Below are 18,960 nucleotides of genomic sequence, written 5' to 3'. Positions count from 1 at the left end.
GTGGGTCTTCCACAAGGTGCAGCACTGTCAGCTTACTCTTCTCCACAAACCTTTGGTCTATCTTCTCCCAGATCTTGATTTCTGCTCTCATGCTGATGATGTCTTCTTTACTATTCTCATTCCTTCTAATGCCTGCCAACTAACTCAATATGTCCTAGCTGCAAAAAAAGTGCAGTTTTTATAGTGCATAGATTATATTGCTTATTTTGGGTTAGTTATCCCTGATCTTATTCCCAATTTTGGGTTAGCTAATCGTAATAAGGCTAAATAAGTGAACTGTACTTTTTCCCCCTCCCTTCAGTGTTATCTCTTTATATTCAGTCTGTAATATTGCTCCTGTGTTAAATTCTGTGCAGTTTATTTAGATGCCAAGATGCAGTTTGCCAGCCATTACATTAAACTTTGTAATACCATATTGAGAGCTTTCTGGGCAATGAAATGTAATATTGCATTCATAATTTAATACTTGCACCATGCTGAATTACTTTATAATATATTCTGCTATTATTTATGTATATCCTATTCTCTGGTCCTCATCCTTCAAATCAACTACATAATCAGTTGCTTCTTGTGAGTACTGTATTTCTTAATGCATTTACCATAGACTCGCTCTCAGGATTGCTGTGTATTTGGTGTCTACATCAGATATACTTGAACTGCTACATCAGCAATTCAAGACAATACCATTTATGGTGTTATCATTAAGCGAATAAGAGTACATAATTTTCTAGTTTCTGAAACTTCTGTCATGATGAGATGATATTTTGGAAATCTGGCAAGTTATTCAATGGAGGATAACTTATAGTGACAGTCATCTCTTAATACCCATAAGAATGCATCTTTACTACTGTAATGTGCTTGTCAAGAATCTATACATTATCAAAACCATTTCTGATATATGTTTTTTCATGATATTGGCCTCCCAAGTTGCATCTACAAAGAAAATTTATGTAAAGTAATAATTAGAATTTAGTGGGTTAAGTTTTAAATATGAAGTTAGATAATTGATGCTTTTGTGCAAATGATTAAATGACATTGTAAATCAAGATATTATAAGTGCAACAATAACTGTATACATACTGTTATTGTTGTGCTTATAATATCTGTAATATAAGTAAACAATATGTATACTGTTTACTTAACGGACAAAAGAATTTCATTAGCATTTTTATTACTTCGGGCATATGTGATCAAATTCAGATGTAGGCATTTTTTTTTTTTTTACTAATTATTCCTTGATTCGCTTTACAGAAAAATTGAATAAATTGATATAAATGAAAGATATAAATAAAAAAAGCATATCACCAGGAAGGAATTTACTGATTAAATAAACTGACTACTGAATGTTAAATCGTAACCTGATTTTTAATTCTTGAAACCAACCTTCATGGCATTCTGCGATCCACTTGGATCACCAATATCACAGAATCCAGCATACCTCCAGACCAGTAGAACGATTTGAATGTGTTGTAAAAGTCAAATTTTGTAATCATAGTACTAACTCTTAAAATTTATAACATGAATTCTCAAATATCTTTAATTAAGTCAACTTTAAAATACATTTATTACCAGCCAACATATTAGCATTAATAGAGGCATATGATGCAAGAAAGTAAGCTTATGCAGCATCAGCCAAAAAAAAAAAAAAAAAAACTCCCATTTCACTCCTCCATTCATTTCAAATGCCTGTCCAGCTCAGCCTTTTAGGCTATCAACTTCTGCAACAAAAGATGGAAGTCTGTTCCACCAATCAACCACCCGTTGGCTAAAGGCAAACTTCCACACATCCATTCTATTGTCTTTCCTCAATTTGAATCTATGCCCCCTCAGGTTCTTAATCTGAGCAGGAGGAAGAATCCCATCAGCATTCAGCTTGCTCAACCCATTCAAGGCCTTATACACCTCAATCAGATCACCTCGCAGGTGCCTACTTTCCAGGTACTGCAATTTGCAGAACTTGTTCCAGCAACTCTATATCCTTCCTAAAATGAGGTCTCCAGACCTGTACACAATACTCTAGTTGTGGCCTGACCATTGCTTTGTACAATGGGATAATCACCTCCCTGTCCCTGCTAGCAAAATTCCTATATATCATTGACAAGACTCCATGACCTGCCCTGGCAGCCTGTCTACACTGCTAAGCAAACTTCATATTTGACTGCACAATTACCTCCAAGTCTTTTTCACTTTCCACTTCCCTGAGTGTAGTACCACACAGCTGGTAGGTTTCTCTTCGGTTATTGCTACCCATATGCAGTACTTTGCATTTATCAATGTTACACTTCAGTTGCCACTTCTCAGCCTATTTGCCTAACTTATCTAGATCCAGTTGGAGTAGCATACTGTCTTTACCGTTGTTAACAACCCTGCCAGGTTGGCAGGGTTTTAACGTGTTTATTACTGATATCACAGATAAGTTGATTGCAGAATCCAACATACTCTGGGTAAAGTAAAATGACCACTCCGCATATGTGTGAATATACTAAATTGTACAAATAAATGTACAATTTTGTATATTCATAAAAAAACAATTGTACAAATACTGTATACTAAATGTATAATTATACCACTTACTCTTAATATTTATAACATGCATTCTCAAATATCTTTGATTAATCAACTTTTCAAAAACATTTATTATTAAACTAAATCATCATTCACTATAATGATGATGATGTTTACCAACTGATGATGTTACCAACAGCAAATTCAAAATGGGAAGCATTCAAAGAACTTATCTTGGAAGCTACTAGGCTTTACATACCAACTAAGAAATATTGTTCAAGGTTTAGGCCAAAATGGATGTCAGATGAACTAATGAGGCATATGGCAGAGAAGAACAATGCATGGAATACTTACAAATTAACACATGACACAGAAGCCTATGGTAGATACAAGTTGATATGCAACCAAGTTACAAAGGAGGTTAGGCAGGCGAAGGCAGATTACGAGAAATCCTTGGCAAGGGATGCAAAGAAAAACAGCAAAGAGTTCTTTACTTATGTAAACTCTAGAAGGAAGGGAATGAATCAGATTGGTCCACTTGATATTGATGGGTCAAGTGTTGATGATCCTGCTCAGGTAGCTAACAAACTAAATGAATATTTTGCATCGACATTCACACATGAGGAGTTATTCAGCGAGGGGAATGCCAGAGGTGTATTCAACTCTAGCAGTAAGCTACAGAATCTTGAAATAACTGGGAGTAAAGTGGAGGAGAAACTGTTGAAGATAAACACAAGAAAGGCACCCGGGGTGGATGGGATCTATCCAGTTATATTAAAGGAGGCAGCAAAGGAAGTAAGCAAACCCTTAGCCATAATTATGAGAGCTTCCTTGGACTCAGGGGAGGTACCCATAGACTGGAAATGTGCAAATGTGACCCCAATTCACAAAGGAGGATCAAAGGCTGACACAAGTAATTATAGACCTGTGAGCTTAACTTCTGTTCCAGGAAAATTAATGGAGGCACTGGTTAAAGAAGCACTGCAGGATCATTTAGACAAGACTTCAGTTATAGCTCAGACACAGCATGGTTTTGTTAAGGGGAAGTCTTGCCTGACCAACTTGATTGGATACTATGATGCAGTCACAAAAGAACTGGATGCAGGGAATAACTTTGATATTATATACTTGGATCTTAGAAAGGCTTTTGATACTGTTGCACATGGAAGACTGCTACACAAATTGGAGCAGTGTGACATTGGAGGCAAATTGCTGCTATGGATAAAGGGGTGGTTGAGGGGGAGAAGACAGAGAGTGGTAATCAATGGACACTGCTCATCGTGGACTGATGTTATTAGTGGAGTCCCTCAGGGCTCAGTGTTGGGTCCATTATTGTTTTCTGTATTTATAAATGATATTGATGATGGTATATCGGGCTTAATGTCCAAGTTTGCAGACGATACAAAGGTTGGCAGGGTTGTCAAGGACACTACTGACACTATGCTGCTGCAACAGGATCTGGAAAGGTTGAGCAGATGGGCTGAGAGGTGGCAAATGAAGTTTAACATTGACAAATGTAAAGTACTACACATGGGGAAACAGCAACCCCGGAGCAACGTATCAACTCTGTGGTACAACACTGACAGTGGTAGAGAATGAAAGGGACTTGGGGGTGGTTGTGCAGGCAGATATGAAGTTCTCTGAGCAGTGCAGACGGGCTGCAAGAGTAGCTCATGGAGTATTGTCAATGATATACAGGAATTTTTCCAGCAGGGATAAGGAGGTGATTATTCCATTGTATAAGGCGATGGTCAGGCCACACCTAGAGTACTGTATACAGGTCTGGAGGCCTCATTTCAAGAAGGATGTAGAGCTGCTGGAACGAGTACAGAGAAGGGCAACAAGATTAGTGAATGGAACAAAGGGGTGCTCTTATGAAGAAAGGCTTAAGTTTTGCAAATTACAGTGTCTGGAGACTAGGCACCAGCGAGGTGATCTGATAGAGGTGTATAAAGCCTTGAATGGTTTAAGCATGCTCAATGCTGATGGGATTCTTCCTCCAGCTCAGAAAAATCACCTGAGAGGGCATAAATTCAAATTGAGGAAAGACAGATGTAGGATAGACGTGCGGAAATTTGCCTTTAGCCAGCAGGTGGTTGGTTGGTGGAACAGACTTCCATCCCTTGTGGTGGAGGTTGATAGCCTAAATAAGTTTAAGGCTCAGCTGGACAGGTATTTTGAACGAACAGAGGGGTGAAGTGGAAGTGGTTTTTTTTTTTTTTTTTGGCTGATGCTGCATAAGCTTGCTTTCTTGCATCAAATGCCTCTACTAATGCTAATAATGCTAATAAGGCCTGAAATCCCTACCTCAGGGGCAGGCCTTTATTATAAAATTAAGGATATGAATAAATATTACAAGGTAGCACTTTAAATTTTACCTGGTAATATACAGAGTTGTGTCAACTTGTTTCCTATAATGATCAAATGAAGTCATTACTTATGTGTATTTTGACAGCTACAATACCTGTAACCACAGCATGTCCTGTTCCTGAGATGCCTCAGTGTCCGGATGATCACACTCCCATACCAATACCTGGGAATGGCTCAGTCTGCACAGAGTACAGATGTAGTGAGTATAAAATCAAAACTGCATTAAACATGTAGTAAAAAAATTAATATGCAAATTAAGGCAACATATTTTTTCCTTTAATTTTCTTATTTTTAAACTTTTATGTTAAGACTACAGGTATAGGAAATTTCTGTATGAATAAATAATGCAGTATTATCAGCCATTATCATAATGACTTTATTCTTATAGGTTTTAGAGAATGTTTTAAAATCAAAAAGTTGGTTTTGAGATTTGATCTTATATTAAGTTCTCTTGATTTAACAACTCTAAAGCTAATGCACCTGCCCAGTTGGTGCTTTAGTCAATAAATAAACTGTAGATACTGTTAATTCAGTTAAAAAAATACTGTACATTATGCTGTAAAGGTTAAATGATTTATTCACCTTATAATACTTTTACAGTTATTGACAGTTACATTCAGTGGTGGCTCATGACACTGATTGATATAAGCCCATACTCACAAGATGTGAGCTCCTGAGGTTCCAGCAACCACTCTCAGGGTAAAGGCAAATTTCCACACATCTATTCTACAACATAACTTTCTTTCTTCAATTTCAATTTATGTCCCCTTGGGTGTTTAATCTGGGCAAGAGGAAGAATCCCATCAGCATTTAGCTTGGTCTAACTACTCAAGGCCTTATACACCTCAATCAGATTGCCTCACAGGTGTCTATCATCCAGACACTGTAATTTGCAAAATGTAAGCCTTTCTTTGTAAGGGCATCCCTTTGTTCCATTCACTAATCTTGTTGCCCTTCTCTGTACTCGTTCTAGCAAGTCTGCATCCTTCCTAAAATGAGGCCTCCAAACCTGTATACAGTACTCAAGATGTGGCCTGACCATTATGTTATACAAGGGGATAATCACCTCCTGTGGTTGAGCAAGACATTTCATTGAAGAATGTGCATTGAGAATGCACATTTTCACACATAACTGTGAAAGTGAATTAAATGCTGTCATGTACCTTCGTAATTCTCTTTTAAAACATGCTCACTGAAACAGTGCGTTTTGACAGATTATTTCAAAGTCTGAAACCAATTTCCTTGTCTATAGTTAGGCCTCAATATATACGTACACATATATATTGTACATACGACATTTAAAAATTAACAAATTACAAATCAAACAAAAAATGCATGGGATGCATAGAAATTATCTAGTGACACAGAAGCCTATGGCAGATATAAGCTACTCTGTAATCAAGTCACAAAGGAGGTTAGGCAGATTACGAGAAACCTTTGGCAAATGATGCAAAGAAAAACAGCAAAGAGTTCTTTACTTATGTAAACTCTAGTAGGAAAGGGATGAAACAGATTGGTCCACCTAACTTAGATGGTTTGACTATTGATGATCATGCTCAGGTAGCTGACAAACTGAATGAGTATTTCCATCTACATTCACACATGAGGAGCTATTCAAGAAGGAGAATGCCAGAAGCTTATCAAACTCTAACAGGGAGCTAAGTGGACTGGCAGAATTACTTAACAAGTACAGGTCACTGTTGAAAAAAAGCCATGAATTAGGGCTGAATTTGAAAGTGTCTGAAATTCTTCCCAGACACGATAGGAGGGAGTATATGATGAGCGCCTTGTCGATCAATTCGGTCCTGGAAATATTGTGCAAGCTCAAGGGGTAGAATTTTTTTCAGCCTGGTCTGTACTTGTTAACAGAAGGGACTGCTTCCACAGGGAAGGGATACACTTAAATAGTAAGGGTGCAAGAATATTTGCTGATACTATCAAGGCAGTGTTAGGTGGGTCGGAAAACTGATAGCTTGGAGGGATGCAAGGACTAATAGATTAACAGTAGCCACTGGCAGAGGTGAAAGTGATTCTTGCACTGCTTCTATTGGAATGAGCAGAAGCCTGGAAAACAAGATGCAGGATATTTCAGAGACTGCTGGGAGTCATTGCGGTACAAGTAAACACATGGGTTGTGTTAGGGTAGCTAAGAATAGGAACAGGTGCATGTGTGCTTGTGTGTACACCAATGCTAGGAGTTTTATAAATAAATTTGATGAATTTGAGATATTGATCAAAGCATCAAAGGCGGATATTGTTGGGATATCAGAGACATGGTGTCACACAGATATAGGGAATGATGGCGCCTCCGTAGCCAAGTGGGAAGGAGCAGCAGTGCGTAGCACACGCTTCTTGATTAGACCGGGGTTCGAGCCTGTCACCACCAAATACGGAGGATGCGGAAAGGTCAGGGAATGACCACCGCATTTCCCGGAGCAATATGGCCTTAGTTGCTAATGCTCCTAAAAACCAAATAACAAACAAAAGAACAACAAATATAAGGAATGCAGAACTGGAATTTGGGGAGTACAACATCTACAGAAAGAATAGACAGGATAGGAAGGGAGGAGGGGTTATTCTATTAGTTAAGAAACACAAAAAATCCAAGGAAGTGAAGCCAGTCGACATCGCTGGACAGTGCAGTGTTGAGTCAGTTTGGTGTGACATAAGCACTGGGAGATCAAAATTGAGAGTAGGAGTGTGCTATAGGCCTAATGACTCAGATGAGTATAATAAGAAACTGTACAGGGAAATAGAGTGGGCCAGTAAATCAGAGAGTCTTATAATGGGGAATTTTAATTTCCCAGATGTTATTGACTGGAATTTGTGGGTTGGTTGCTCACACACTAGCAAGGCTTTTATGGATTTATTGGATGATTGTTTTCTACATCAGATTGGATGATTGTTTTCTACATCATTCAAAGGTTGGCATACTCTTGATTTGATTATCAGTAGTGATTCTTCATGCATTAAGAATCTGCAAACAGAGGAACCACTAGGTGGCAGTGATCACAGTGTGCTGAAGTGGAATTTACTCAAAGAGGTTACTACCATCAGGGGTAAAGGGAAGGGTTATTGCTTTCGTTAAGGCAACTACGATGGTCTGAGACAGTATTTAAATTCTATACAGTGGGACTAACTGATGATGTTACCAACAGCAAATTCAAAATGGGAAGCATTCAAAGAACTTATCTGGGAGGCTACTAGACTTTACATACCAACTAAGAAATATTTTTCAAGGTTTAGGCCTAAATGGATGTCAGATGAACTAACGAGACATATGGCAGAGAAGAAAAATGCATGGGATACATATAAATTAACACGTGACACAGAAGCCTATGATAGATATAAGTTGATCTGTAACCAAGTTACAAAGGAGGATAGGCAGGCGAATGCAGATTACGAGAAATCTTTGGCAAGGGATGCAAAGAAAAACAGCAAAGAGTTCTTTACTTATGTAAACTCTAGAAGGGAGGGGTTGAAACAGATTGGTCCACTTGATATCGATGGTTGAACTGTTGATGATCCTGCTCAGTTAGCTAACAAACTAAATGAATATTTTGCATCGACATTCACACATGAGGAGTTATTCAGCAAGGGGAATGCCAGAGGTGTATTCAACTCTGGTAGTAAGCTAGAGAATCTTGTAATAACTGAGAGTAAAGTGGAGAAGAAATTGTTGAAGATAAACACAAGAAAGGCACCTGGGGTGGATGGGATCTATCTAGTTATATTAAAGGAGGCAGCAAAGGAAGTAAGCAAACCCTTAGCTATAATTATGAGAGCTTCCTTGGACTCAGTGGAGGTACCCATAGACTGTAGATGTGCACATGTGACCCCAATTCACAAAGGAGGATCAAAGGCTGACACAAGTAATTACAGACCAGTGAGTTTAACTTCTGTTCCAGGAAAATTAATGGAGGCACTGGTTAAAGAAGCACTGCAGGATCATCTAGACAAGACTTCAGTTATAGCTCGGACACAGCATGGTTTTTTTAAGGGAAAGTCTTGCCTGACCAATTTGATTGGATACTATGATGCAGTTACAAAAGAACTGGATGCAGGGAATAACTTTGATATTACATATTTCATCTTAGAAAGGCTTTTAATACTGTTGCACATGGAAGACTGCTGCACAATTTGGAGCAGTGTGGCATCGGAGGCAAATTTCTGCTATGGATAAAAGGATGGTTGAGAGGGGAGAAGACAGAGTGGTAATCAATGGACACTGTTTATCACGAACTAATGTTATTAGTGGAGTCCCTTAGGGTTCAGTGTTGGGTCCATTATTGTTTTCTGTATTTATAAATAATATTGATGATGGTATATCAAACTTAATGTCCAAGTTTGCAGACGATTCAAAGGTTGGCAGGGTTGTTAAGGACACTACTGATGATGCTATGCTGCTGCAACAGGATTCGGAAAGGTTGAGCAGATGGGCTGAGAGGTGGCAAATGAAGTTTAACATTGACAAATGTAAAGTACTACATATGGGAAACAGCAACCCCAGAGCAAAGTATCAACTCTGTGGTACTACACTGACAGTGGTAGAGAATGAAAAGGACCTTTGGGTAATTGTGCAGGCAGATATGAAGTTTTCTGACCAGTGCAGACGGGCTGCTCAATGATATACAGGAATTTTTCTAGCAGGGATAAGGAGGTGATTATTCCCTCTTATAAGGCAATGGTCAGGCCACACCTTCAGTACTGTATACAGGTCTGGAGGCCTCATTTCAAGAAGGATGTAGAGCTGCCGGAACGAGTACAGAGAAGGGCAACAAGAATTATGAGTGGAACAAAGGGTTGCGCTTACGAAGAAAGGCTTAAGTTTTGCAAATTACAGTGTCTGGAGACTAGGCACCGGCAAGGCGATCTGATAGAGGTGTATAAAGCCTTGAATGGTTTGAGCATGCTGAATGTTGTTGAGATTCTGCCTCTTGCTCAGAATAATCACCTGATAGGGCATAAATTCAAATTGAGGAAAAACAGATGTAGGATAGATGTATGGAAATTTGCCTTTAGCCAGCGGGTAGTTGTTTCGTGGAACAGGCTTCCATCCCCTGTTGTGGAAGTTGATAGCCTAAATAAATTTAAGGCTCAGCTGGACAGCTATTTCGAACGAATGGAGGGGTGAAGTGGAACTTTTTTTTTTTTCTTTTTTTTTTTTGACTGATGCTGCATTAGTTTGCTTTCTTGCATCATATGCCTCTACTTAATGCTAAAGTATTTTGTAATAACTGAGAGCAAACTGGAGGAGAAATTGTTGAAGTTAAATATAAGGAAGGCACCTGGGGTGGATAGGATCTATCCAGTTATATTAAAGGAGGCAACAAAGGAAGTAAGCAAACTCTTAGCCATAATTATGAGAGCTATTTAAACTCTGGAGAGGTGCCCATGGGCTGGAGGTGTGCAAATGTATCCCCAATTTACATTGGGGATTCTAAAGGTGACACTAGGCCTGTTAGTTAAACTTGTGTTCCGGGAAAAATAATGTAGTCAGTGGTCAAGAAGCATTGCAGGATCATCTAGACAAGATTGCAATAATAGTTAAGATGCAGCATGGGTTTGTTAAAGGGAGGTTTTGTCTGACCGGTTTGATTGAATGCTATGATGTGGTTACAAAGGAACTGAATGGAAAAAATAATTTTGATATCATATACTTGGATTTCAGAAAAGCTTTTGATACTGTTGCACAAGGAAGACTTCTGTACATATTGGAGAATTGTGACATTAAGGGCAATTTGCTACAAGGGATAAGGGGATGGTTGAGTGGGAGATGGTAGAGAGTGGTAACCAATGGACACTGCTCTTCATGGACTAATGTTATTAGTAGAGTACCCCATGGTTCAGTGCTGGGCCCATTTTTGTTTTGTGTATTCATAAATGATATTGATGAGGGTATATCAGGCTTAATGTCCAAGTTTGCAGATGATACAATGGTTGGCAGGGTTGTTAATGAGAGTAAAGACAGTATGCAACTACAGCTGGATCGATAAGTTGGGCAAATGGGCTGAGAAATGTTAACTGAAATTTAACATTGACTATTGCAAAGTACTGCATATGGGTAGCAGTAACCCCAGAGAAATGTACCAGTTATGTTGTACTACAATCAGGGAAGTGGAGAATTAAAAACACCTGAGGGTAATTGTGCAGTCAGATGTGATGTTTGCTGAGCAGTGCAGATGGGCTGCCAGAGCAGGTCATGGAGCCTTGTCAGTGATATATAGTAATTTTGCTAGTAGGGACAAGGTGATTATCCCATTGTACAAGGCAATGGTCAGGCCACACCTTGAATACTGTACAGGTCTGGAGGTCTCATTTTAGGAAGGATATAGAGCTGCTAGAATGAGTACAAAGAAGGGCAACAAGGTTGGTGAGGGGAACAAAGGGGGTGCTCTTACCAAGATAGGCTTAAGTTCTGCAAACTGCAGCACCTGGAGACTAGGCACATGTGAGGTGATCTGATTGAGGTGTATAAGGCCTTGAACAAGTTGAGCAAGCTCAATGCTGATGGGACTCTTCCTCTTGCTCAGATGAAGAACCTGAGGGGGCATAGATTCAAACTGAGGAAAGACAGTTGTAGAATAGATGTGTGGAACTTTGCCTTTAGCCAGTGGGTAGTTGATTGCTGGAACCGACTTCCTTCTCTTGTGGAAATTGATAGCTTAAATGAAAATTAAGGCTGAGCTGGACAAGCATTTGGAGTGAATAGATGAGTGAAATGGGAGGTTTTGTTTTGGCTGATGCTGCACATGCTTGCTTTCTTGCATCATATTCCTCTGTTAATGCTAGTGCTAATCTTACTAAACCATCAATCACTGTAAAATGCACAATCTTCATTTTTTCATTTAAAACTGGAGTACATATTCTGAATTGTATGGTTTACATTAAATTTTCAAACTTTTCTTTGATCTTTTTGCTGATTTTATGAACTATCTATTCTAATTGATATTAGCATTAGCATTGGTTGGGGCATATGATGCAAGAAAGCAATCTTATACAGCATCAGCCAAAAAAAATCCCTCCCATTTCACCCATCCATTCACTCCAAATGCCTGTCTACCCCAGCTTTAAATTTATTTAAAGCTGGGGTAGATTTAAGCTATCAACTTTCACAACAAGAGATGGAAGTCTGTTCCAGCAATCAACTACCCGTTGACTAAAGTAAATAACATTCTTTTGATAAAATGGCCATTTTTCTCATTCCTCTTGGGAAGGGAGTTACTATAAATAGCTTTGGTTGTATTTATGTTATAATTCTCCCTTTGCCTTATGATGAAATGTCTAGTAATACTTAAGTTTTTTAAACAGTTCAGCTATTCCCATCCTTTAAAGATATTATTAATAATTACTTAATAATAATAATAAAATGTAATTAATCTGTTCTTTAATTCCTGAAATGTTTTGACCCATTACTGATATAAATATTATTATCATCCATAAGGCCCATTATTAAAATGAATAGTAATTTATTATATACAAAATATTAATATTCACCATTATTTATTTTTGTAGTACCTGTCACTGTAAATGAAACATCAACAGTTATTACACCTACTCCTGAACCACCTGGTAAGTTCCTTTGAAAAAGAGCACATCTTTTATAATATTTAATTATAAATTTAATACAGATTTTAACATGTCCTTATTTATTTTTACACTTCATGTGAATTTATTATTTAAAACGATATAAATTAATACTAACATTTACTAGGCAATCAACCTTTTAGTAATAAATTAAATTAGAGCAATATCTTAATTACTGGTTTTTGTTGAACTGTTCTCTTAGCTGAAAATGCAAACTGTGAACTTATTGGAAGACATATCCAAACACTAGATGGTCAAGAACTAGATTATGATTTCTGTCACCATGTAGTTCTTCAAGATATGCTGAAAAACAGATTCAATGTTTCAGGTTAGTTTGCACAAAAAGAAATGTTAAAAATGTTTTAAGTTTCATAATTTCTGTGTGTAAACACACACTCATATTTATGCTGGTGAAATCGAATGGAAATAAAAATAAAATTGAAAAGGATAGTAGTATTACCATTGGCATGTGAGGCAAAAAAGTAAGCTTATATAGCATCAGCGAAAAAGAAAAAAAAGTATACACTTCATCTCACCATCTTCTCTAATAATTTGTCTAATTCTTCCATAATTTACTCAAACTACCCACATGCACAACACCAGATGGAAGTTCCAACAGTCTAGTATGTATGCGTTACTGTTGCCATATGCAAAGCAGCAATGATAGACTTGTATGAAGATATCAGATGTGTAGGGGAGAATGGTATGAAGAAACGTCTACTGTTACAGTGTTATAATTAAATTCTGAGAGCTAGATAAAGCATTTGTAAAGTATTAAAAAGTAAAGTCAAATCATGATGAAATAAACAATAAAATTCAAATAAAAACAAAAAACATGTTATAAATAGATAGTGGCAGCATTAAAAAATCCCAGTACCAGTACACCATGTGATTTTGAGGATCATTATAATTAATATCCAAATGTGCATATAGAATAGATAATGAGTATGGTGACAAATGGTTGGAATGAATGAATTACCATTCCCCATCCCATTGGGGGGGGGGGGTATAAGGTGTGATATTTTATTTGGGAAACAGCATATAATTGAGAATTTTCCTGCTAATGGCAATTAGCAGGAAAATTGCTAATCGTTCCAATGAAAGAATTTTATGGCAGTGAAAGTCTTGATTTTAGTCACAATGGTGCATATCAATGTTAGCATGCATATAGATTAATGAAAACTATTTTACACAGGGTACAAATAATAAATATTATAATAAACCTTTTATTTTACGGACTTCGGATTTAATGGATATAATTAAGAATTAAGATTAAGAATTTCCCAAATTGCTAATTGCCAAAATGACAACAGATAAAGTACTAAGGTCAACAAGTAGTGTTTAAATCTATAAAGAAGAATATTTTTAACAGGGCACAAATAATAAATATTATAGTAAACCTTCGATTTTGTGGACTTCAGATTTCATGGACGAAAAACTGACGGGCATTAGTGTATTTTGAGTGAGTGTGTGCTTGTGAAAGAGGAGAAACTGAATACCCATGTGTCATGGCAGCTGACAGCAAGCAAGCATTGCAGACTATTTATAGATACACTCACTATTATTAAGTTCTCATTTGTGCACTGTTCTTTATTATAACCCTCATTTGCATTGGCATTGTCATCCGGGGCCCCGTAAGAAAACTGGTGTAAAGAGAAAGAGTGTATATTAGCATTAGCATTAGTAGTGGCATATGATTAGCATTAGTAGAAGCATACAATGCAAGAAAGCAAGCTTATACAGCATCAGCCAAAAAAAAAAAAAAAAAAAAAAAAAAACCCCTTCCCATTTCACCCATTCATTCATTTCCAATGCTTGTCTAGTTCTGCCTTGAATTTATTTAAGCTATCAACTTCCACAACAGATGGAAGTTTGTTCCAGCAATCAACTACCTGCTGGCTAAAAGCAAATTTCCGCACATCTATCCGACAACTGTCATTCCTCAATTTCAGTTTATTCCCCCTCAGGTTTGTGATCTGAGCGAGAGAAAGAATCCTATCAGCATTGAGCCTGCGCAATCCATTCTAGGCCTTTATACACCTCAATCAGATTGCCTCGCAGGTGCCTAGTCTCCAGAAGCTGCAACTTGCAGAACTTTAGCTTTTATTTTTTGTAAGAGCACTCCTTTGTTCGCTTCACTAGTCTTGTTGCCCTTCTCTGTACTTGTAGTAGCAGCATCAGAAAAAAAAAAAAAAAAAAAACACTTCCTGTTTCACCTATCCATTCACTCCAAAAGTTTGTTCCAGCAATCAACCACCCGCTGGCTAAAGGCAAATTTCCACACATCTATTCTCCAACTTGTTTCTCAACTTTTAAATCAGTGCCAAGATGGCGCCACTCTCTCACTCTGCATTCCTTTGCACCTGTTTTTGGAACTTGGTGCTGGACAAGTTATTGGGAGCAGATGCAGGTAAGGTGGACAAGGTTGCCTTTGCAAATGACCTTGTTCGCCTTGTGAAGAGTAACACCAGAAGGGCCCTGGCTTGGAAGCCAGCGCAAACCATGCCCTGAACCTTCTACAGTACTGGGCAAAAACCCACAAGCTGATTATCTCAGGCACAAAATTTACCTAGATTCTAATTATGCCTCAGGTTATTATCCAACATAGTTTGTATGTGAACAAAAATATAAACTTATACTTATTATTCCTTCATTCCTGCCCACTGTAGCCAGGTGGGCAGGAGCAGCAGTGAGTAGCACACGCTTCTTGATTAGACCAGGGTTCGAGTCCGTGACCACCAAATACAGAGGATGCGGAAAGGTCAAGGAATGACCACCGCATATCCCTGGAGCAATATGGCCTTAGTTGCTAATGCTCCTAAAAAACCAAACAACAACAACAACCTTCATTAGAATTCAATCTTAAAAATTATACAGAAAGTATCTTTACAATTTTACCAAAAATATTTACGTAAGTCCGAAGTTACATAACTCAGGCTTACATAAGTCGGGGACAAACTGTATAATTTATCACCATCAATGTTCATTGTATTCCTGCAGATACATATGATAATTAGCTGAAAAATTTTTAATCGTTTGAAAAATTCAGATTAAATTGGTATCCTGGAATTTAGGATACCAATTGCATCACTGGAATAGTAAAAGAAATGTGATATTTATTTTCTATTCATAAAGTGTAGTAAGCAGTGCCTTTTTTATTGTTATGTTACCATATGTTTGTATTATTGTTGGTCTACAGAATTTGTTTAAATATATTTGAATCAAATTTGAAGCACTATAAAGAACTTAATTTTTTTCTTTTACAGTCCATAAAGAATGTACACCACCAAAAAGTTCTAACTGTAAACAATGGGTAACTGTAAAGCAAGATGACCACACAATAACTGTTGGATCTGATTTGGATGTTTCTTTTGATGGTCATACTTATTCAGCTAGCCAGTTAACTCTGCTAAATAGAAGGGCTGGGATGCTTACTGTTGAAGTCATAGGTCAACAAGTAGTGTTTAAATCGCAGTCATATGGTTTTACTGTTGTATATGACACCAGGGCTAACCTAAGAGTTGGAGTATGTATATTTCTTGAAAATTTTATTTAGTATTATATATACTTATACAAGGTTATTAAAAATTATCTTTTCTAATTAGATAACTCCATCGTGACACTATTCAGAAAATAATTTGTGATTTTTTTCTCAGAAAAGAAAGCAGGGGGACACTGATGCAGCATTGAAGGAAAGTACTAACACTGTGTTACTCCAGAGTCTCAAAAAATATCAGTATGCTTATGTTGATGAAATGTCAGACAGTCACATTATTATGTTGTAATGTCATATTAGAAGTGGCAAATGATGCAGGAAAGCACCAGCCAATAAAAAAAAAATGTATTTTATGCCACCTAAGATTTAATTTGCATTAAATGCATTTTAAAGGAACATAGTATATGCTGTGCCTTCATTCACTGTTAGAATCATTGGGCTTGTTACCAACAGCAATTTTAAGAAGAAAAGAAAAGTGTCTTGTCAAGCTAACTGCATTATTAAAATAATATAAAACTGAAAACACAAATATTTTTATACAATTAAAATCTAACAGTAAACATACAATATTTAGAATATAATAATAACAATGATAATCGGTTTATTATATCCATGAAAAATTTGTAGCAGTGTGCAACAACTTAATTTGCATATAGGTTCAAGTTCATGCTCAAACAAATGATTCTGTAGCATACAAAAAAAAATTCATATAATGAACAACTGTGGTGTCCTTTGGCAAGAGTCAACCACTGAAATTTTGAGAAAATACAGGAACATGTAGGCCACTGTTTCTGACATAAACATTATGCATGCAAATAGTTAGAGTTTGAAATTAGAATTTAGCAAATTAGGAAGTTTCAGGCCAAAAAACTTATGAAAAAAAATATTATTAAAAACAAGCATGCAGTTTGCAGTTGAACCAACAGAGGATCGAACAAAGTAAGAAAATATATGAAAATAATAAAACAAGAACTTACTGTTTTCAAATAAACATATAAAAATGTAAGAAATTATTAGTGCCTAAAATAAGCTGAGTAAATGACAACAGATGGAGAAAATAGGAGGAATCAATAAATTCTAGAAGGAAACAAGGAATAAGTATTTTTTTTATTAAAACCCTAAATATGAAAGGTATACTTAGTACTGTGCATGGATTGAAGGTTAGGAAGACAGAAGAAGAAGACTTTTTGGCATTAGACTTCAATTTTTGCAGATTGCAATTTGTGGGAAAACATGTGAAAAAAGGTAATTTCAGAAATCTGAAGTTGAAGAGATAAATGAGTAAGAAGAAAAGTTGGCTCTTTGAGCTTGAAGTTGAACGGTAAATGGATGTAAAATGACTGGTTACAGCATGTGTTCAGACAGGGATTGGATACACTTAAATAGAAGGGGTGCAAAAATATTTCATGCTATTCAGGCAGTGTTAGGTGGGTCGGAATGCTTCCCATTTTGAATTTGCTGTTGGTAACATCTTCAGTTGGTCCCACTGTATAGAATTTAAATACTGTCTCAGACCATCGTAGTCACCTTTACGAAAGCAATAACCCTTCCCTTTACCCTTGATTGTAGTTACCTCTTTGAGTAAATTCCACTTCAGCACACTGTGATCACTGCCACCTAGTGGTTCCCCTCTGTCTGCAGATTCTTAATGCATGAAGAATCACTACTGGTAATCAAATCAAGAGTATTACTCCCTCTTGTTGCCTCCCGAACATGGTAATGTAGAAAACAATCATCCAATAAATCCACAAAAGACTTGCTAGTGTGTGAGCAACCAACCCACAAATTCCAGTCAATAATATCTGGGAAATTAAAATTCCCCATTATAAGACTCTCTGATTTACTGGCCCACTCTATTTCCCTGTACAGTTTCTTATTATACTCATCAGAGTCATTAGGCCTATAGCACACTCCTACTCTCAATTTTGATCTCCCAATGCTTATGTCACACCAAACTGGCTCGACACTGCACTGTCCAGCGATGTCGACTGGCTTCACTTCCTTGGATTTTATGTGTTTCTTAACTAATAGCATAACCCCTCCTCCCTTCCTATCCTGTCTATCCCTTCTGTAGACATTGTACTCCCCAAATTCCAGTTCTGCATTCCTTATATCTGTGTGACACCACGTCTCTGATATTCCAACAATATCCACCTTTGATGCTTTGAGCAATACCTCAAATTCATCAAATTTATTTACCAAACTCCTAGCATTGGTGTACACGCAAGTATACATGCACCTGTTTCTATTCATAGGCACCCTAACACAACCCATGTGTTTACTTGTACCGCAATGACTCCCAGCAGTCTCTGAAATATCCTGCATCTTGTTTTTCAGGCTTCTGCTCATTCCAGTAGAAGCAGTGCAAGATGTTTGGTAAAATACAAAATACATAAGTATGCATTTTGTCTTCTTGCTCCCTTGGAAGAAATTTTAATCTGGTATTTCCTGGCAATTGTGGCCACTTTTTATCTGCAGCTTAAGATTTGCCTAACCTACAAAGTACATTGTTTTAAAGTTATCTGGCTTTAAAAACTGTATCTTATATGTATATGTACATCTGCACATATCACCTTACCAGCCGAAACTTTAGAGTACGAGTACAAGAAGTATAGACAAAAATCCTACTTGATGGTGCTTATTAACTTTTTGGCTGACCACCATAACATATTATTTAAAAGAAAGAGTTGTACTTCTGAATTTTTTTCTATTTTTGCAACTGTAATTTGTGAATTGCAAATATTTGGAAATTAATAATTTTTTTTATTATTACTACTAGTATTATTATTATCATTTATAATTTCTTATAATTCACATACAGTTTTATTGCAATAAAGATGTTTAATTTTGTTTTTTGTAATGCTGCTCAGCTGCACTATTTCTTACAATTAAGCAGAAATGATCTTGAATGTATTTGGTTGGCAGTTTATTTCTGCTTTATGTCTATTAGTTATGTTATTTACTTCCTCATAGCATCCTGTCAGCTTTAAATTAATTCACCC

At 36.9% G+C, this 18,960-nt stretch overlaps 1 protein-coding gene across 1 annotated transcript in view; it reads left to right on the top strand.

Moving 5' to 3' along the window:
- Positions 1 to 18,960, top strand: part of LOC150090433 (uncharacterized) — a 562,729-nt gene that overhangs the window by 383,800 nt on the left and 159,969 nt on the right. The window contains exons 96-99 of the mRNA XM_090389881.1: positions 4,961 to 5,074; positions 12,391 to 12,447; positions 12,665 to 12,790; positions 15,729 to 15,988. Coding sequence (XP_090246007.1) covers positions 4,961 to 5,074; positions 12,391 to 12,447; positions 12,665 to 12,790; positions 15,729 to 15,988 — 557 coding nt within the window. The remainder of the gene's footprint in view (positions 1 to 4,960; positions 5,075 to 12,390; positions 12,448 to 12,664; positions 12,791 to 15,728; positions 15,989 to 18,960) is intronic.

This window comes from Mastigoproctus giganteus, chromosome 2, assembly GCF_048544385.1.
Source record: "Mastigoproctus giganteus isolate SK-2022 chromosome 2, ASM4854438v1, whole genome shotgun sequence".
Taxonomy (NCBI): Eukaryota; Metazoa; Arthropoda; class Arachnida; order Uropygi; family Thelyphonidae; genus Mastigoproctus; species Mastigoproctus giganteus.
This window is presented reverse-complemented; position numbering and strand designations above follow the sequence as displayed.